Source organism: Xenopus tropicalis, chromosome 1, assembly GCF_000004195.4.
Source record: "Xenopus tropicalis strain Nigerian chromosome 1, UCB_Xtro_10.0, whole genome shotgun sequence".
In the NCBI taxonomy this organism is placed as follows: Eukaryota; Metazoa; Chordata; class Amphibia; order Anura; family Pipidae; genus Xenopus; species Xenopus tropicalis.
This window is the reverse complement of record NC_030677.2, coordinates 110,344,221-110,366,641: the sequence shown is the minus strand read 5'-3', so window position 1 is coordinate 110,366,641 and position 22,421 is coordinate 110,344,221. Positions and strand designations below refer to the sequence as shown.

The 22,421-nt window shown below is 35.7% G+C and overlaps 1 protein-coding gene across 2 annotated transcripts in view; it reads right to left on the bottom strand.

Moving 5' to 3' along the window:
- Positions 1-21,998, bottom strand: part of cplx1 (complexin 1) — a 123,940-nt gene extending 101,942 nt beyond the window's left edge. Inside the window, exons 1-2 of one of the 2 annotated variants that reach the window (XM_031900202.1) lie at positions 21,614-21,998; positions 19,866-19,976 (exon numbers count right to left, since the gene is read on the bottom strand). In XM_031900202.1, coding sequence (XP_031756062.1) covers positions 19,866-19,896 — 31 coding nt within the window. In that variant the 5' untranslated portion in view covers positions 19,897-19,976; positions 21,614-21,998. 2 annotated transcript variants of the gene reach the window in all.
- Positions 21,999-22,421: the final 423 nt, after the last annotated feature.

Here is a 22,421-nt window from a genome sequence, read left to right as displayed (position 1 = left end):
CTTTGCAATTTACCTGTTAGTTTATGTATCTCCCCCTTTTACCACTATTGAACCTTGACTGCTTTATCATTTTCTCCCTCTCGCAACCACTGAAAGTATCTGCATGACAGCTCATACTGATGAATCTTTAAAAATATTTTGTATTAATTACAAACGTATGATTTCTATTTAACTTTTCTTTGTGCTCTGTGAATACCCTGGCAAGCCAAAATGTTTTATTCTTTCTTCCTAATCAAAACTGACAAAATAATTCTATTCATTTTTTCTACTTCTAGATATTTCTACTTGCTTCCAAGCAAGTTATTATGTCTGAATGCCAGCTTTAGATTGGGCCACTACTCTCTGGTTTCCACTGTAGTATAGCAAAACTAGACTGAACTATTCTGAAACAAATATTATAAATGAAAGTAAGGGCAATGAACTTTTCATTAGGGCACATTTATCAAAAGGTGAAATTCCGCCAACTTCTATTCATTCCCATGGAATTTTTAGAATCATATTTATCAGTAGTTGTTAGAATTTACCATTTGATAAGAACACTTCTAAAAATCCCATATGCTGAAATCGGGGCACTCATCCCACTGTAAATACACCAAAGTAGGTGTCAGGTGCTTATACTGGAAGAGCCCTACCTTATATAGCAGGGGTGGGCAAACTACGGCCCGCGGGCCACATCCGGCCCCTTGGCCTTTTTAATCCGGCCCGCCGACGACGCCAAGTCTCATCACGCGAGACTTGGTGTCATTGGCGGGCCGGAATTAAACCGACTAAGGGGGCGTAACGCTGGCCTGGCCCTGCCCGCCCTGGTCCGGTCCGGCCCGGGGGTAAGTAAATGTGGCCCATGAGCCCAAAAGTTTGCCCACCCCTGTTATATAGGGATCAGTATACAGCTACAGATAAAAATACAGTAGCACGTTGAAATACTAAATGAATGAAAAAAGTGTTTATTTAGCACATATACATACAAATAACACAAATAATGCTTTGGGCCCTTGAGGACTTGAGAAAGAGCCCAAAGAGGCCGGCAAACGTTGCATTATTTTATGTATATGGGCTAAATAAGAATTTTATTTTGTAAAAATCACAAAGGAATTAATAGAGAGTTGGGGAATTCTACTGTGGTGAGCTCTAAATTCATGCTTTAATAAATCTGTACGTTAGCAATGGAGAATACGCTGGCCTCCTCCAATAAAGTTCATATGCAACCTGGTAATATTCTTTTCATAACTGGGAATATTAAAAATTTGATAAATGTAAATGCCCTCCATTACTGTAATCAAGAGGGAATGAATAGTAAAAAAAAATATAATAAATTGTTATTACAACTTTTTTGCAACTTGTTTCAGCTTTAGCAGCTGATGAATATCCACATTTGGATGTCTACGTGCAGTCAAAACTCCTACATTCAAATACTATACTCTCACATTATGGATTTATACATAGGGGCAGATTTATCAAAATGTGAGGTTAGAGCTTAATAAATAAAAATCTACCCATGTTCTATTCATTCCTATAGGATTTTTAGAAGTGTATTTATCAAATGCTGAGTTGTAACTTTCACATATTGATAAAAACACTTCTAAAGATCCCATAGGAATGAATAAAACATGTGTAAGTTTTTAATGATTAAGTTCTAAATTATGTTTTGATAAATCTGCACCATAGTATTAATAAACAAAGATATCCATCAATATACCATATAAAACTGTTTTCCTATGTAGGTTTCTGAGCAGGACAAGGACCTAGGTAATTGAATAACTAGATATTTAAATAACTCATTGTGCGAGTACAGTTTTGCTGGGAAAAGATTGCTTTCTTAAGAATCATTCTGTAAAATGATTTTTTAAGATAAATTTAGGCTTATTTACTAAAAGTTGGTGCAATTTGGCATGTTTTCCCCATAGTAGACCGGACCAAAAATAGATGCTAGTATAAATATGGGAACTTCGGTTCAAGCACTTTGTGTATGGCATGTTAATGGGCACGATTGTGCACTTACTCACAGAAAATCTATTTTAAGTAAGAGCCAAATGGGCTATTTGGATGCTTTTAGCATAGCAATTTCAATAAGCCCCAAAATGTGGCATTGTCACCTGAAAAAATCCCCCTTAGACTTAAATTAGATATACATGTACTGCAGTCTCCTGCAGATATCTGTAGCTGAACTATTTCACTGTCCAAGTCCAAATCTAGTGACATCTAATGACATTTTGAAATTCCTGTTTGCCACCTTTTATTAATATTATGTATTTATAACCCCAACAGAACCAACCCTTTTATTTAAGTCAATAAACCCTAATTTTAGCAAAAAATAAAACATACATCCATACATAAGACCAAAATAAAGCAATTAAAATACCATAATTGTAAACTGTATGTACATTACCCCTCTTTTGAATTTCGATTTTATGGTAAAATAACAGCTGATGCTTTCTTGTTGAAATATTGCATACACTATTTAAAGTGCCTAGATTTCTGCAAGGGGATTTTCTGTATAATTATCTTATTTTATAAGTTTATTCTCCCACCTATTAATGGTCGATTTTTCCACCGGGCATTGCTTTGAGCTCCATTATATAATGCATAATAACTTTGTTCCAAAGGCATTTTAACTAATTGCAATAATCTTCCTCATTTAACTTAATGGAATGTTGTGACATATACAGTATATTCACGCCATGGCTAAGTACACTCACTCTATAATAAGCATCCCACACAATTTAGTGTCAAAGGTCCAAGTGTCTTCATGTTTCATTAGGACCTTGTATTTAATGTGCTTTACTTCAAACATACATATTTTCAAGTATCCATATATTAATATTCATGTAGCTGATTGTCACAAGTAATGAAAACTATTTTTAAAAAAAGTACAATATAATCATGAATTTATGAAATAGAACAATAAGACACATTAAAGTATTGCTTTTCAATTTTCAATTGTTGGTCTTGAACCTCCTTGAGATATTTGAAGATTCAACACTGTCATCTGAAAATAGGAAAGTGACCAAGCCAGCAAAGATGAAGCTTACTCAGGATCTTGCAGGATGTCACACTGCAGGAAACATTATTTTATATATTGGAGCCCATTGCTTCCTGCAATGTGAAATCCTGCAAAACCCCAAAATATCTTAAGCAGTAAGATGTCCTCTTTGGTTGCTGGTGTAAGAAATATGTGTTTACTGTTACAGAGACCAGAATTACATGGACATGTACATATGCAATCAATAGTCATTCAGTCATATAATATAGAGTCAACTAAAAAGGAAAAAACATAGAACTATTGATAAAATATTAACGCATAAATGGAAAATAAAACTAGATATGTTTGCTTAATTGCCTGTTCCTGCGATATATGTTATCATGGAGTGATCCTTGATATAAATAGATTTTTTTTTTTAAAAATCACTGACAATGAAGCTAAGCATGAAACTGTGCTTTTTCCAACAGCGACAATCAAAAAATTGACAACGTCAACCAATTAGATCACCCTGAACCCCTTAAAGGAGAACTAAAGGTCATAAAAGTTTTAGACTGTAAAAGGTGTACTTTATGTTTTGGGATTCTGTACCAGCCCATGGCAACCACAGCCTTTCAGCAGGGAACATTTATACCTCCAAAGCTGCCCCCAGTAGCTCCCCATCTTCTTTCCTGCTGATTCAAAGCACATGCTTTAGGCTGCTGTCAGTTACTTGCAATTAGGGACTAACTTACACATACATTATATATATAATATAAAACTCAATTTAAGTCTGATAAATAATTCAGATTCACATTACATGGTAGCAAAGAGACCATTGCATACTGCATTAGAATTGATGTAATAACGATAATAATCATCTCTGTAGTATCAGCACGTATGCTAATGTTTTGATGATTTTGGTGACCCCTGCAGTCAGCTTCTCAACAGCAGCCCAGAGCAAAATGAGTATGTACAGTGTCACAAATACTCAAAAACAGACTAGCAAAATTAGAAAATTTGGGGCTGCCGTGGACAAGGTTAAAGTGTGAATTGTTAAAAAAATGGTCGGCTGAACATAAAGTTCAGTATATCAAATAAAGGATTTTGTGTGTTTTTGTTTTTAGGCTTTAGTTCTCTTTTAGAGGTCTTTATACCGAACATAACTCATTTTATTTTGATATTGTAGATGGTTTATTTGCATGGGAATCGTTTTCATGATACCATTCCATTTGTTTTGGTTGATGCCAGCATGCCTTTAAGACAGGATACATTTCTTGGCTTACAGAATAGTAAGACAATTGAAAGGATGAACAATTTTTTGCAGTGAAATGTAAAATGTAATCCTAAACAGCTTTCCAATATACATTAATTAAACATTTCAATGATTTGGAAGTTATTTGTAAATGTAATTCCCATTAAAAGCAGTTCATATCTGTCACTTACAATTCTTTCCCTACCAATACCTTGAAACATATGGGCAGATTTATTAACAATCGCAAACGTTTAAAATAAAAACCACCAAAATGTAAAAAAAACCTGCCAAAATCATAAAAACCTAAAAACACCTTTGGTATAAATGACCAGTGCTAAAGTGAAACTTCTTTATATTTTCTTGCTTAGTGTGAAAAATATCAAAACCCATAGACATTTCTTAAGGAAACTGTAACACTAAAAAACATAAACAAAATCAATGCTGTATTATAAATACCATGCTAAAACTCGGCTTCCAGTTGTACACTGTCTTATCAATAAGACAATAGGTTGACGAACTCTGAAAAATCCAACATGCAGTTCTTACACCTCCTCCTAGCCAGACTTCTGCTAAAACTGGTTAGTTAGTTACTTTTAGCAGCTCTACAGAGGATTTTTTAGCCCTAGTGTTATTCCTCAACTAGATTTATCTTTGTAAGTGCTGCGTGCAGTAAAGGCAGCATATTGGTCAGCCATAAATCTAGGAACCATAGAAGATCCCATAAAGTCAATGTGCTCATTCCTTCACTGGCCTGAGCTCTTACTCTAATGAATTAAGCTGAGGAAGTAAAATTGCCCACACACACACCCTCTCTTGGAACCTAAACTGAAGGAATGTAAACAAAGTCTGAGAACTATTACAAGGTAAGCTGAAAAATCCTAGCAAGCTGAAAAAAACTGCCTTCAGATGTCTGGCTAGGAGGAGATGTGGGCCACCACATGTTGGATCTTGCAGAGTGCATGTTGCCCTATCACCATAGGCCTTGGACCCACACATTTTTATTCCCCACGTTAAGGAAATGCCCTCCCAGCCCATATATTGAGATCAGACATACTCAATAAAGGCAGGAAGGAGTGATTGCAATGATCACATTTACTCCTTCATTTCTTATTAGTAGGGAAAGAGAGACACAGAGCAGCACATCACAGGCAAATACCTTGCCAGTTTTCATATTATGTGTCTGCTGTTCTCTCTCTTTCCTCTGCCGTTACTGCCTACTTCCTGTTTGGCTATACACAATGAGAGGGGGCGGGCGGGCTTTTTCAAAACCAGCAGCTCAGAATCACTGTGTTAAAATTGCCTGGAATTACCTACTGTGCAGCAATAATGTTTTGTAAGTAGGATTGGAAATCTACTTTTGTGATCCCTGTTATATCTTTTAAGCCTTTCTATTCTCCATTCCCTGTTATAATCCTATATTAGAAGTTATAGTTTTTCATTGCTTTCTTCATGTGTAGCTTAATAAATCCTCAATTTTTGTGTATGCTATTTTTTCAGTGTTAAGTGATATTAATCATAAAAAAATGGCCATGCTTTTATTCTGCCATGTATTCTGGTGGTATTATACACAGAATTAAAATTGCATTTATCCTGCTGTGTGTTCTGGTAGTATTATGTTTGGAATTGTCACTGTATTTATCCTGCTGTGTGTTCTGGTAGTATTATGTGTTCTGGGGTATTATATATGGAACTGGCTCTGTATTTATCTGCCATGTGTTCTGGGGTATTATACATGGAATTGGTACTGTATTTATCTGCCATGTGTTCTGGGGTATCATACCTGGAACTGACACTGCATTTATCTGCCATGTGTTCTGGGAAATAATACCTGAAACTGACACTGCATTTATCCTTTCATGTGTTATGCCCGTAAAAAAACATCATCCTCTGCCTATGATTGAGTCTGGTGAATCTGTCACTGTATCATACAACTTTTTACATCAGCACATTTAAAGGAGAAAGAAAGGTAAAAACTAAGTAAGCTTTATCAGAAAGGTCTATGTAAATACAGCCATAAGCACTCACAGAAATGCTGCACTGACTTCTCTGTCAAAAGATTTCTTGTGTCTGTAATTCATGTGCCACAGACATGCAGCTCTCTGCTGTCTCCATTCTCCTGCTCCCCCCTCCCTCAAGAATGCTATGAACTCACTCCCCCCCTTAGGAATGTGGATCTGAGCCAATCAGCAGGAAGCTGACTCATAGGAGCCGATTCAATAAAACACGAGTTGGAAACCCGAATGGAAAAAATTATGATTGGATACGATAATTTCTGAAGATCTCAAATATCACGAAAATGCTTACAAAAAAATCGCATTAGTCACCATAATATCAAATTGGTGATCCGAAAGTCCCGAAATTTTCGTACCGAACAATTGTAAACAGTGGCAGAACCTTTCCAAATTTTTCACGCAAGCGCGAAAAACTCAGCGAAAATACGCTCGGAAAGTTCGAATGAACGCTCCGAGCGTTCGTGTCTTAATAAATCTCCCCCATAGTCTTACAAACTGAGCATGTTAACTTGGTCTGGGTGTCTGTGCAGGAGTGAGGCATTATGGGAACTTTCTTCACACACACAGTTCTGATCATATGAACAGGTGAAATATAGGGAGACTTAAGGGCACTACTGAGAGAACTGAAGGTATGCCTGCAGCTTGAGATTAACTCTTTATTAGCCTTTCCTTCTCCTTTAATCTGCATACAATATTCTATTAAAGGAGAACTAAACACAATAAGATGAATATGGATAGAAATGCCATATTTTATCCACTAAACTGACTGCACTAACATAAAGTTTCTGTAGTAGTAATGATACAGGTATTTACAGTTGTCACAGGGTTGTGGTTATCTTGGATTGGTGCAGAAGCCCAAAAACATATTGTATAAAATTTGTATCCTATTTCTTTAGTTAAGCTTTAGTTGATCTTTAATGTCTGATTGTCAAGTAACAGCCAGCAGGTGGGCTTGGTTAAAATTTTCTGCCCGCCCAAAACTATCTTCTGCTGCCGTTCACCTTACTGAAAAGACAGTGTACAACCGAAAGTAGAGTTTTATCTCAGTATAGAACTATAATTGGAGCAGGGTAGAAATAATCTTACTTAAAAATTTAAGTAAAACAATAGCAAAAGGTATATTGAGCACATGCTTTATTCATTCAGTATATGTTGAAAATGGGTGTATACTGTCCCTTTAGGGAAGTTGATATTCAATTTTTTTTGGTGATTTGCAATTTTTGCTGCAATTTATCATGATTGTGCTTAATACATTGAAGATTTTTTATACATTTGTGCCATTTTAATTAGTATGCCCCATTCTCCCACAGCCAGGACTGCAGTTTCCATAATTACCAGACTACAGAAGAAGAAGAAGAAGAATAACAGTGTTGGCTGGCTAAGAGATCATTTTTGATTCTGATTAGCTAAAAAGTAATAACAATCTTCAATGTATTTCCAACTTCACTTACAAATAGCTTTAATATAGCTGAACATTGTCAATGAATACTGAATTAAGTTGCTTAGAATTACAATTTCTCTTATTATGCAAAAAAACAAAATCAGTTTTCATTATTTGGGCATACATCTCCATTTACACTGGCACTTACATGTACTTCATTTATACCTGAAATCCAACAAATATCTACTCCAGGGGTCCTCAAACTTTTTAAACATGGGGCCAGTTCACAGTCCCTCAGACTGTTGGGGGTCCGCATTATAGTTAGTCCTCAAACTACGCTCCCCCTCCCCGGCTCCTGCCCCCGCTGTGCTGGGGCTGAGGACAACGCTGAGGTAGACAGGTAGTAGTCAGGGGGTGTGGATGCAGCGGGGACAGGGGCCGGGTAAATGACCTTGGGGGGCCATATCCGACCCGCGCCGTAGTTTGAGGACCCCTGATCTACTTATTCATACCACTGGTTGAAATTAACTACTTTATTAAACATGTTTAGTCTAATTACCTTATGACACATAATACAGAACAGGCAAACAGTTAATCTGTGTAGCAACATATACAAACCTAAAACATTAATTTGCTATGCAACAACAATTATTATACTATTATTTTGTTTAGGTACACTGCACATTCTCATCTGGGTTCAAATAAACAATTTAAGATGTTCCATGAGATACAAATATTCCTACAAGAAGCATTATGCACTGTATGTCAAACTTTGCTGAATCAATCCTAGATTATGAAACCATCTTTTTTTATACTACAATTCAAATTCCTAACTTTTCTAAATTTACTTTTACCCATGTCACAGATACAGCTCTATAGGGACATCATTGTGTTCCACATTTTGAAAATTTTGCTATAACAAAAATGCATAATGCACTATTATTGCAGGGATGTAGGTAGTTCTTCTTGAAAGAGCATGTAAGTAAGGTTTTGGCCAGCTTTAATCATAGCAGCCTTCAGGGAAGGAGGTCACTAAGGACAAATAGGAAAAGAGAAATCCTGCCTGCAAAAATTCTGTTATTTTATTTGGTTTAGTTTTAAGCCTTTGAACTTTTTCACTTTCTTGTATAAGGGAAATACATTACCCATAGAATATAATTTTCAGTTTCATTATAAACTATGGCCAACCTCCTAATAATAACCTCCATTACCTCCTAGCATTGCCTTCCTAATTTGTTCTCATGCTAGGGGATTATCACACATGGCTTATATTTACAAACACAATATAACACAGGCATTGGACACTAGTAAACAGTAAATGGTTTACAAGTTGTTGTTGCAAGGTTTTGAATTAAAACCTTTTTTTTTACTCACAATTATGCAACTAATGAATACATTTTTATATTTTTAATAATGCAGATTTATAACTGCCTCTGCGCATTTCCATGTTACTCCAAAACTGCTGTGTTTATATTTGGCTGACTTAAACATTGCATAATGCAAACAAGATTGCTGCTAAGATAGCAATGAGCTACATTTGTAGCACTACAGCAATTCTACTTGTTTTGTAATTTACATAAACCCCAAACCACCACAAGTGCATTATCTTCCCAATATGATCTTTGCATTTTTAAAACCTGTTATGTCAAAGAATTAGATTGGACTGCACTATATTTTGGGGTTTAAAAATATCCATAATACTTCCCACAAGACCTTCAGTTGTAAGTACTACTTGCTTTACATTACACACATCATAAATAGTAATCCCTAATGCATTAAATTCATTAAATAACTTTAATACAAATATACTGTATATAGTTAAGTCCCAAGAGGTGCATTCACTTAACTGTATGTATTAACTTATATAACATACGTTATCCAGAAAGCTCCAAATTACAGAATGGTCAACGCCCATAGACTACATTTTAAACAAATAATTCAAAATATTAAAACATTTTTCCTTTTATTCTGTAATAATAAAACAGTATCTTGTAATTAATTCAAACTAAAATGGAATTAATCCAAAACAATCCCACTTTGTTTATTTAATACTTAGATGATTTTTTAGTAGACTGAAGGTAAGGATCTAAATTATGGAAAACCCCAGGTCCCAAGCATTCTGGATAATAGATCCCTTACACACATTATATATATAAACAATGCAGAAGAACGGCACTCACAGTGCACTTTGCACTAACTTGGGATTGAAAGAGAAAAATAAACCTTTGGACGATGCATTCAGCAAATCCTGTCAGTGCTGCTTCTGCATTGTTTTTTCTTAGTCTGGGCACCCAGGTAAAAAAAACTATTTATGGTGTGCACCTTACAACCTCGTTCTCTATATATATATATAATTATATATATCTTCATGTTGCATTGCTTTCTGGTTTGCTGACAGTTATTACAGATGCCTGTCTGTCAAGCTGTTTTGAAGACATAGCAATATAATTCTTCTGTAACTTGACAAGAGGGAAGATTTATTACAGTGAAGTTGCAATAAAATCCATCCAGCCAACTGTAAGTGGATGGCAGCAAAAGAAACAATAATCTTAGCTATAGTACACATTTATGAACCAAGAACATTCTTGGCAGTGTCCTTAGGCATATACATTCTTTAAAAATAAGAAACAATATAAGTAAAGATTGATTTTTTTGACTTTCAAAAATCTTTGATGCAATTTTTCTGATAAAACATAGGTAGTAAATGTAAATAGTAGTAAGGGGAAAGAAGAGCAATACACGCAGGTGGAGCAGAATGTTTAGGAACTTTTAGCCTCTATTTTATGTATATTTTTGCCTCTATAATATAAATAATAAGAGGCAACATGTTTAGTTTGTTCAAATTATTGTACACAGAGGGTATGTTTTGTGTTTTCTCTAAGTTACATCCTACAGACGTAAACAGTAATAATTACTCTTTTGACTGCAATGGTATAGTATTTAAGTTGCTAACACTCAAGCTTCAGAGCGCCAGAAGGTACAGATTCCATGTTTCTGTGTTTTATTATCCTCTATTGAAATCTCAGAACTAACCAGCAATACCAGCACTCAATTGGTTAAACATACCAGCTTGAATTTATGTCTTAGACTAAAAAATGACTAAGTATGTAATATTAGTGTGTTAACTTTGTTACATTGTTGACTTACTTTTTCTTGATCTAAATATTCATTTGTGTCTTTTTCGGATGTTCCTGCATTTTTTCTAGCCTACGCGTCTCTTTTTTTTTGTACCTTATTATTTTTCCTGCCTGGCATTAGCTAAAAATGTTTACAGTGAAGATGCTTGAGCAGGGTATGGAAAACTTTATACAAATATATGAAGAGAACTTAAAATAAAACCTAATATGACAAGAAGTTTAGAATTTAAGATGAGCAGTTGAATTCTCATCCTGAATAGAATAGACAGGTTTCAAGAAAGAGCTGGATGTATTTATTGCACATATTTGGCATTACGAGATATTGAGCTATCAAAGCCAAACTGGCATGGAATGTGATCATCACGTGCCAAGTCACATGATGCCTTCTGAAACCCTGCTTACAGAAATTCTGCATGGCTGCCACTGATTGACGAACTGGCGTGATTAATTCTAATCAGTAAAATGGCATGGAGGATCAATCTTTCAAATTTAGGCCCAGTAAAGTTGGCGACTATAGTAGCTGTCAGCTTGGGAAAAATATTAAAGGCATGTTCATTCTAGTTTTTCTAAAGCTGTGATTCAGACATAATAAATTAGCTAAAAACAGAAAATAAGGTAGTTTGCAGTTTTATTGTGACTGCTATCTTAACTTTGGAACCATATATAGATCATGATAATATTGCTGAAACCGTCTACTCAAAAATGACTTTGTTGTTACTAATATTTATACTCCTTTTCAAGCATATGGGATTTGGTAGGACATGATTTAAAAAAAGATATTAGCCCTCTTGCGAATAGACTGAGCAGCAATTTCCTAAATATAAGGGACAGCACTAGCTATGTTCTTTAAAGCTGTACTTAAGCATTTTGCTTTGGCTCATTTCATTAAATAGTGTTTTGAGATCCAGTGTGATCTACATCTGGTGGTTGGTGATCTCCTGAAAGAGGCTTGTCATCACCTTGGTGGATAAATATACAGTCTTAGTTTTTGATGTTTATAAGGGGATATATTTCTTGCTATGTGAGAAAATACACTGGAAGAAACTTCCTAAAATGGCTTGAATTTTTTGACTGTAGAGTAATAATTGGAACCAAGGATTCCTACCATCTTGCTGCTTCTGGCATAATGGGTTCAGCACCATGTAGGGACAAACAACATCGCTCAAAGCTTTCAGTGCAATACTATGCAGATTATTTATGTTTTGGTAAACAATCCTTCATCTCTTCGTGTTTTATTTTCCACTGTTTAGAATTCCATCTTTGTATTCATTCCAGCACTGACTGTAACATGCAGCATTCCAATTTTCAGGAATTTACTGCCAGCTCAGTATCTTTATACTGCATAACTGTGGAGCAAACCGAATGTAAACCTTTATTAAACCTTCTATTTTTTTGGAAGAGCACAGCTAATTTAATATGAGATTCTTAACTTGATACAGTGTCAGACTGGCCCACCAGGATACCAGGAAATCTCCCGGTGAGCCCTGGTGTCAGTGGGCCCTCCTGCTCCTGACCATTTGGTCTGCTTCATGGTTATTCCTTATTTCTGAATGGGAACAAAGAGAAGAAATAGATGGAAGAACAGATGCTAGCATGTAAATAAAAGAGACTGGACAAATAAAGAGGTTGGGTGAGAAAAGGAGGTCTAAGGTTTTCTAGTGGGCCCCTGGGGTCCCAGTCCTACGCTGACTTGATACATAGCTCTTAATTATTTTGGTGTTCTCCATTATATCTGTGTTGTAGCTTAGCTTAAATATAAATTCAGTATATTGTAGCAGGACCTCACCTTTTCTTCTCTACCTCTTCGATGCCAATACTGCTCTACTACATTGCAAGCTATATTTATACATACAATTTTTTTTTCTATTGAACCAAGCATATATAACTGAGTGTGTTCAGTTTCCTGTAACTCTTAATTAGCGTCTCCTAGAAGGATCTGGATACACTTGTATAACCTCTACTCAATAAAACTGAGAAAGCAGTAAATCTAATCAATTGTTTTTTTTGCCCTTTTTCAATCAGTATCCCAGTGACTAATTCCACTGAGAGGTCTGATGGGTTGGCTTGCCTTTCATCCTTGTATATTTTAATGAATAATGATTTTTTCTTTTTAGAACTTCACCCACTATATAAAATCATAAATGAATTGATTGTTTGACAGCACATGTAATGCATCACATGTACAGTATCTTCAGAAATGCCTTAACAATACTTTATCTCTAAACTGATATTATAGTAATGGTAATATTATTAGTAGTTGTAATATTAGTAGTAGACATATAGTAGGCACAATATTATTTTTTACAATGTATCTTCCTTTTTGTGATTTTGTATAATGTCTTAATAAAATATATAGTTTATATGCTTCACACACACACACACACACACACACAAAATAACTCATCATAATCAATATATGCAAATGTATATGTCACAGATGTTTTCTTATGTTTATTTTTAGGTGCATTACTTACTATCTGATATTAGTCATCTATGAGTATTTAGAGATGAAAGATGTAATATTTAATGAATATCACTAGCTGCAGATTTGGTGCAGAGATGCCATAAACAAAGGTGTCTACTTTTGTCCATCTACACTGTCACTGAGTGCCACATTCAGATAGCATTTACTTTGGTGTATTGAGCTAGGTGACAGTAGCACACTGGATCAAGAGAGCCATGTACTTTCCAACCTGACTTAACCAGATGGCAAAAAAAGGCTTCACTTTGCTTGTTATGTCTAGGCACTCACTGTTATGCCAACAAATTGCACAAAAGTGTTTCTAAGGGTGAGGCAATGTCTTGTCCACATGACACCCCTTTCCTCACAGGTGTAGTTTCTTCCCTTTTGCTTTTAATTTACTAACTGGTGCCACTCGTATCTTGGGCAATATATTATGTCTGATAGTGGCACAATTGAGGTATTTCTGGAGGGAATGTTCATTATAGCTAAACATATGCCGAGTTTAGCCAAGAGGTGCTCAGAGTTTCAACACTGCAATGAGAATGTCAGGCTGCAACTAACATGCCTACCCATTGGCTGCAGCTTGAGTTTAATGATTCAAACTTTAGGTAATTATACTGCTCAACAGGAGCACATAATCGAGTGGATATAGTAGACAACTTGATTTACAAGCTGTTAGCATAACTATATAGATAACAAATGAACCCAACATAAATAAATGGCCCCCATAGACTCTTTTGATTACAATCAAAAAAAGAAAAATCAAATTAAAAGAGGTGCGGGCCTGCACTCTTTTTTCACAAAAACTACCCCTGCCAGCGTTGGGCTACCTGCACCAGGAGGTAGCCCCCATGCTGGCAGCCAAGTGCATGTGCATTATGAGCAAATGCCCCAAGGCGATTTACATTCATCGCTCCTATATCAGGCACATGCGCAAAGTAAGTGAGCAGAGAGATCCCTCCCAGTGTGGGTAGCCCAGCGCTGGCAGGAGGAGTTTTTTTTTTTTTAAAATTATTGTTTCCCCCAACCGGAGTGCATCTGTGGTGGGGGAAACAATATAGGGGTGATAGGTGCCCTTTAAAATGCTAAAATTAATTTTATTTTTAACAGTTCTTATACCTTCGCCTAAATCCTTATAGAAATAAGTACATTATACTTTTACTACTGTAAAAGTCAAAGCAAAAAAGGACTATATTAATGCAATATTATAAGGAACAGTGGGCAGGCACAGAAATGAGCTAATCTCTTTTGCATGCCCTAGAATAACTGCATCAGCATATATGTGTAATATGTGTTATTATGTGCCTGTTATTACCTTTAAAACATATTAAAAGCACATAGAACAAAAAGCTATCCAATTTAAACACACTTAAAAGCACATCAAGCAAATACAGTGTCATCCCAATCATCTAAAGAAAATATCACGTGTACATCACTTTTATTTGGTGACACTTGGAGGGGGCATACAATATTCCCTATTGATACAGATACTGCACATCACTATGTAACTGCTTTGACAGGAACACTGGAGAGCAAAATGCAGTTGAACTTCAATGTACCGAATATTCAATTCCAATTTGTAAGTGGTGATGATTTTTCTGTAGATTCTAAGCAGATTTAGAGCAGCATATTTATCTTTAAAAATAAAGCTATAGCCCATCTTTGACAGGCTCCAAGTGTGTGGGAGAGATGAGTATATTATGTATACAGCATGCTGCAGAGTGCTGCAGATTGCAGGAAAGTCTGGGCTCGCATCTCTGAGCCTACACTACTAGTCAAATCATATTGTATACCAATTGCATCTGCATATTTGAATATTAGCATTGTACCTGCTAATGACCCCATAAAACATTAACAATTTAGGTTATTTGGGTAAATATACAGAACTAGTGAATAGATACGGTTTTAAAAATACATCAAGGTTGTTGCATACTCTGAAAGTACCTCTTTGGAGGGCCATCTATTTTGAGAATAGATCAGTAGGTTATAGGTGTAATTACTAGCCTACAGGGTGTATATTGAATTTAAAGCAATAGCTCAGTAGACCTTGTAATCAAGGAAAGGACAATATCAATTCATGCAGCCTTTTTTTGCTATATATGCTCCCATTTTCTAATGTCACATTGCATTCTAAGGTCAGATGTTAAAACCTGGATGAAACAGTACTGAAAAGTAAAATAGCTTTTCAAGTATATTTAACAGGGGATTATATTTATAGTCATAAACATTCATCCAAAAATCTACTTATGTGACCTTCTGTAAATACCACTTTGAGACATCCCATTGTTCTTCTTTTGTAAGATAGTACTGTAGCTCCCCAATGTCTTCTGTGTGTTCGTTTTGGATGAAAAGAGATAGGAACTTAATTCCAATGTCTACATACAATACTTTGTATAATCAAAATGACCCCATAAGGTCTAATTATAAGATTCCAAGATACCATAACAGACTAATTAGTGGAGGGATTCTCCACCAATCAGCACACTACAAGAGTAAAAGAAGCCATATTAAATAATTATCATTCTATAATAATCTCAGAAAAGATACTAGACTTATCAAAGTATGAGCGACTAGTTTGCCACTCTGGAAGTTCACACATTCTGATGACATTAATGATGTTAACAATATGACAGCAATGCCCACTGTGAGGTTCTGTTTCCTGTCAATTCATGCACAGGAAAAAAACCCTGACATGCATGCATAATGACTTAATTAGACCATAGGTTAGATGAGATGAATAACAGAACACAAAAATACTTAAAATAGGCTTTGAGGCCAGTTTTAGGAATATTAACATTTACTTCATTATTTTAATTGATCTGCATTACAGTACAAATATAACTATATTGAAATATTAATATTATATACGTATGTTATGTATGTATGTATTATGTGTGTGCCTTTGCGCACATATGCCACATGCCGAGCCAGATGTATACATGAAACATACACGTTGCATGGAGTTTAGGTTAAGCAGTATCCGAAATATAGAATGGTAAACAAAATAAAAGGGAAAGATTCAAATGTACAGCCTTCATTAAACTTGGCCAAGTTTCATTTAGGACATAATTATCTTCAAAGTAGTAATTATTTGTGATATTGGGTATTGTGTTCCCAACACAAGGTAAACAACTCTGTTTAGAAATTGGGATGGAAATTAAAAACACAGTCTCAAAGTGTAATCAATGTGACAACTAGGAAGAGGCTGTCAAATAAGACAGACGCCATATCCAGAAGATATTACTTTAAAGCCCTTGGTAGACCTGATTTTAATAACAGTTTTAATAATGTTATTAAAAAAGTCAAATATACAGTACATTAATAACACATTGCTCTAGAGCAGATGCTTACTCAGAACATTTATCAGCCAATGTCATAGAAATGTCAAGGGCTGCTTAAACATATTATAATTGGTACTACATAACAGATTTACATTTACCACTGTTTGGTGTCAAATCTCTCCATATAAAAAATGTCAGTCAGTATTACTATCATAAGTAATATAGGTCTCAATATTTAAAAACCTAGGTGTGCCTTGGCAAGGTCTAACATTTCTGCATCTATTCTTTATTCCTTTTATCCCATTCCTCTTATATTTCTTATTCACATTCATCCTGTTCCAATATTCTACATGTATGATATAAACAAAACATCAATTACTAATCTGGCCTGTTTATTAAACCTATATTTCTTTCTTGGTTTTACTAGGCTATGATCAATGAACATCCCATTGGGGAATACTTAGGCTCCTCCTGAAATCAAAGATGAAATTTATCTGCTGAAGTGTATGCCTAGGCTGAAACCTTAGTGTTTTGGTTATAATACACAAAAGTCATAAATATCCCAACAATTATATTCTTATAAACGGTGCTTTGCGATGTCATCAGTTGTTTTCAGTGCTTACAGTGCTTAGTATCACATGAATCACTGAAACTAAAAATTGTGATAAATAATACACCCCCTGTTGTAAAATACGAGGATATTATAAGTCACCTTGAAGATCCATAACCTGTATAAAAGTACTCTCACTTCAGCTTTATACCTTTATATGCACATGGAACTTCTCAGTGATTTATAATATGCTTGTATTTTACAATGGGGAGTACATTATTCACTATATAGTGGGCAAGCATTTTGTATCTGGTCAAGGTTTCTGCAAGGGTTTGGGATTGAGTATAGAGTTTGACATAAAGTAACCCAAGTGCACCCCAACTTGTCACTGGAAAGTAGTTCTGTGCCAATGACAAATCCCTTGCGAGGTAGCCTATCAGGGATTACATATATCACTGCTACTTCCTTTCTCTTGTCACCAGCCTATTTCCACTTAACACCCTGTTTCACTCTCCAAATAATAGCAGGACAATGTTATTCTAAATTCAGCCAAAATGTCCTAAAAAATGTGCTTATGCATTTGCTAGTCTTAAAATACCATCTTGAAAAACTGCTATACAAAATGTCACCCTCTTTATATATTGTCATTATTTTGAAAATACCAGGATAGTCCAGAGTTCCAAGGGAAACAATATGGAAAATAAGTGTAAAGAAAGAGCACTGTATTATTTTTAGTCACATACTTGTCCATCATTGAAAGTTATGGAGGCAATCAAATTAATTTAGTGAAATAAAACTGAAGGCATCAAATATGGTACCAGTTGTGTAGAAAAATGGGGTACATGGTATTTACTTTCAGTGTTGGACTGGGGTGTCTGGCACTCACAGTTATTAGTGGGAAGAAGCAGGCCTGGGTCGGTGGAGCATAGAGAGCCTGCCAGTCCCCCTGGGTGCCCCGCTGGCCCAGTCTGTGTTTGCTTTTAGTCAAAAATCCTGACAATGCATGGTCCCAGATTAAATGTACAAAGTGTATGGTATTGAACAGAGTGTATTTTGTGCCCTGTAGGTCTACCTCCGCTCTGAGAAAACATATTAGCATTATTAATTGCATTATTGACAGGCGTCTTCACCTGTCCTTAAGCAAGGAGGTACAAAATAGTGAGGAACTAACTATTCCAATTTTAGTACATTGTACTTCTGGTTCCACCCTTATACACCAAATATATCTTATATCGTAGATAAAAATATCTATTTAACAGTCTTTTCTTAAAGTAATTACATATGAAAATAATGAGAGCTTCTTTTGCTTTTTATCAAATCTTGACATATAATTAACAACCCTGGACCACAGCCAAAATGATAAAACATTCTTCCCCTAATAAATCATAGGGTCTATGGCCTATGCAGGCCAGCCTATAGGCTTAATGTATCTAAGTAAGCATTTCTCTGGCAACACTGAATCTTATATAAATATGTTTTATAGTGACGTTTATAAGCCTCAGCATCAGGAGGGGCTACAATGAAATGTATTATCGATTAATAATTCCTTACTTAGTACTCTGCTACTTTTAAAGAGGTTAGCAATGTGAATTTGTGGTGCAGTATTGCAACGATGTCAAATGGCACCTATCACCTTCCTTGCTTTAACCTTGAATAAACCCCTTGGCATAAATCAATTGAAATAAAAAATCATTTTAAACACAGTTCACTGAGTTTTAATCATTTTCTTTATTGATATAGCAGTGTTCTAGGTGAAGGGCATGACAAATGGTTTTATCTAAAGTCTGTGTAATCTATTCATTCCTCTTGCAGGTCCTACATGAATGTTTTTTTTTTCTTTTTTCCCCTGCAGTCAGCAGATCCCTATCAGTTCATTTATCATAGCTGCTTTAAAAGATCCATGCAAAACACTGTTTGATATATGCAAAAAGCTGCAATGCACAAGAGTACCCTGTGCACTGAACTAGACGTGGAAAAATCAGTTCCACTCTTGCAGATGCTAAAACAATTTGCCCAGGAATGTGCTGGTGATCCTGGCAGACATGTAGGTACTAATTACCCCAGTGGAATAGCAAATACACAATTTCCCAAATTATAAACTACCTATATAGCACAATGATGGCCTCATATATTTCTTTACTGGAAAAATCTGTGTTTGACAGACACTTGCCCGTAGAATGTCATATCCACTGTTACATCAAAACACATCAAGGTATAACTCAATTAAACGTTTGACAGGCACCTTAAACATGGATATTAACAGGCTTTAAAGTAATATTGCATTTGGCATGCACCCAGACATTTCTATTCAAATTAATGATTTCATACATGCAATAAAACTATTACATTATAACAACTTTAATATACTGTAACCTGACCTCTTTACTATTAATGAGAGTTATCCTGTTTGTTTTCTATTCATCATGCAGTGTTCCTTCTTACCAACAACTGCACCACTTATTGCTGTATAGACACACTAATGAAACATGAGTGACTTTAACACTGTCTCAATAACAGTAATATACATAAGAATAATATGAAATGTGTATATACAAAATGAAAAGGTCTGTATACTGAAACAACATAAACAAAAATGTAAGCTTATTTATTTCCCATTTCCACCATTTAATTGTGTTTTGGGCATATAATTTCTTAATTACATTCACCTCATCAACTCTTTGCTTTTGACCTAGACACCCACACTGGGGGGGTTTCCATGGTGGTGCAGTGGTATAGAAGAAAAAGGGAGGAGCACATCCAATTGACGCATTGTATTTAGGAATCACATACAAACACTTAACATTATGAACATCAGATGACTGGACTTACCTCCCAAAGCTTGCTTCATAACAAAATCCATATTGATGGCTTTTGATTCCTTCCACTCAGCTTATTTAGTATATTACATGCAAGATAAGCAGGGAACTCTTGAATTCTATCCTATAACAAACATATTAAATATGGTAAATATTATATGTAAATAAAACTGACTGTCAGATTTGCAGTATCAGATAGGAAGGCTGCTGTAAACATTGCAATAATCTGAGATTCCTCCTGTGATGATCCAAGTAAACAGAAAGCTTTGCTATGAAAGCAAATAATTCTGCTTTAAGGCTCATATAGGAAAGAAAAGAACTAATAGAGATTATGCTGACCTTCAAACTGAGGTCATATTATGCACTGGTAAAAAATCAGCTTTATGAATGATGCTCTGTTAAACTTTTAGGACAAAATAGACTCAGCACTAAGTGATTAACAGAGAGAGAAGAAGCTAAGCAATAAAATACACGTTCATCAAAACACCTTTATAACACGTAACATCCCCTTTTGTGTCTTAAAACATCCTTAACACACCCATTTCAATAATGAAATCGGCTTGACTCCTTTGCTGTGCCAGCCAGAATAATAATGTCTGAATGTCTGAAGGGACGTTTGAAGGTGAGGTGTACTAGTCAAGTTTCTTAGCTGCGTGCAGTACTGTCCTACATGAATGCAGGGGAAAATAAACATGCATCAGAAAAACTTCCTTTTTTAACTTCTTGCTTTAGGCATAGTTTAAAAATGATGTGAAATCATATTTCATATATTTACACATGAGGTTATACATAACTCCACAATGCAGCACACTGTAGAACTGTTCTCATAGTTTAGTCCAATAGGGAAAAATGTTAGCGACTATAACTATTACTTCACAGGCATTTGTTGTTATAGTTAATTTGCTAAATTAAGACTGAAGAAGATGGAAAAATATCTTTTGCAGCAGAATGTTCCACCCCACTGCATCTAGTGGGCTGCAACAAATGACATCCTAGTGTATCCTTACTCCTGCACTGCAGGTGATAAGAAATGTCATTTCTAAACCTACCACAGTTTGATACCTCCCTCTGCTGGTACACATAAGCCTGGCAAATTATAATCTATAACATCACAATAAGAAACCCCAGTATTTAAGGTAAGCTTTAATATGTGCTCATAGTTCACTATGGATGTCTGCTTGATTTACAAAAGTTATTCAAAGATTTTCTGTGAAGCAGAGGACAGCCCTGACCATGCCTGTATACTCCACTACAACATTTCCCATTCAAATCATGAATTCACAACAGTAATATATAAAACTTCCATAAGTCACTGTCCTGTCTCAGTGGCATGTCTGCTACTTCCTACTGTAGGTGCAGAGCGTAGTGCTCAGACATGCTGCTATACAATCTATCTAAAGGCAGTGTTTCAAGACAACACATGCTGCAATGGGCTACTACAGTACAGTGCTCTGAAAAAAAAAAATAAATGTGTCAGCATAAAAGAAAAAAAAAAAACCATGCAAGCAAGGAAAAAGCAGTGACATGAAACATCAATACCAGAAGCAACACAAAGCCCGTGTTATATATTTTTCAACATATAATAGCATGATGTAAATAAAAAAAAATTGTAGGGAATTTCCTGATTCATAAGGAAGGCAAGAAAGCCACATTCAGCACTAGGGAAGCCGGGACAGCTCCTGCTCACATGCTTTAGTGTAAGAGCAGGCAGCACATTAGCAGTAACGGTCTATATATAAATAGAGAATAACAGTCCTGTACCTTCTCTTGAGCAGAAAGGAGATCCTGCAGTTTGCCTGCTTCTTTCAGTACCAACTCTGCACCATGGAAGGAAAAGCTCCCCCCTTTCCCTAACGTATCATTTTTTTTCTACAGCACAGTCTCCTCCTCCCCTGGTCCATGTGTGCTCTCAACAGGAACTGCAGCCTCTGCTGAAGGGCATTTAGGGAAGAGTCTGCTTCACCAACTTACACTGTGTTCTCTTATTAGCAGACAGACATGTCATGGACAGACGAATGGGAATGCTAAAAGAACATGGAGCAAAAGGGAAAAAGCACGTAGCCATTAAAGGGACAGATAAAAGGAGATGGATGTATAACCTTGTTTTTTTTTTTTCTTCCTACATCCTCTTTTATCACTGACAAATTCTGTATCCAGACAGCCTTTTGGGCGGGGTTTGTGGCTGTGGGCTAGCAGGCAGAGCTGCAGGGTCCTAATTCATGAAAGCAAAGGAGAGATGCTGTCTAGGTTACTGTAATGCATTTATACTGTATGCCCTATTGAGCTACTCCAGTTCCTGCTTTCTGAGTCAAACATTTTCACAGCCATCGTCCTAAATACATAATAGGTCAGAATTTTTCAAAAGCTCTGTGATGCTAGGCTATCTCAGGTAAAGTACTTTGAGTTGAAAAGAAAAGAAAATAGAGCTAAATGGCTGCTCAGACACATACTCACGAATGTATTCTATATAAAACTGATCTTTAAATGCTAAGTAAATATGCATAGTGGCTCTGCCAGTTCCCCAGTTATAGTGAACTACAGGTCCCAGGATACCCAGCTGTAATTTGAC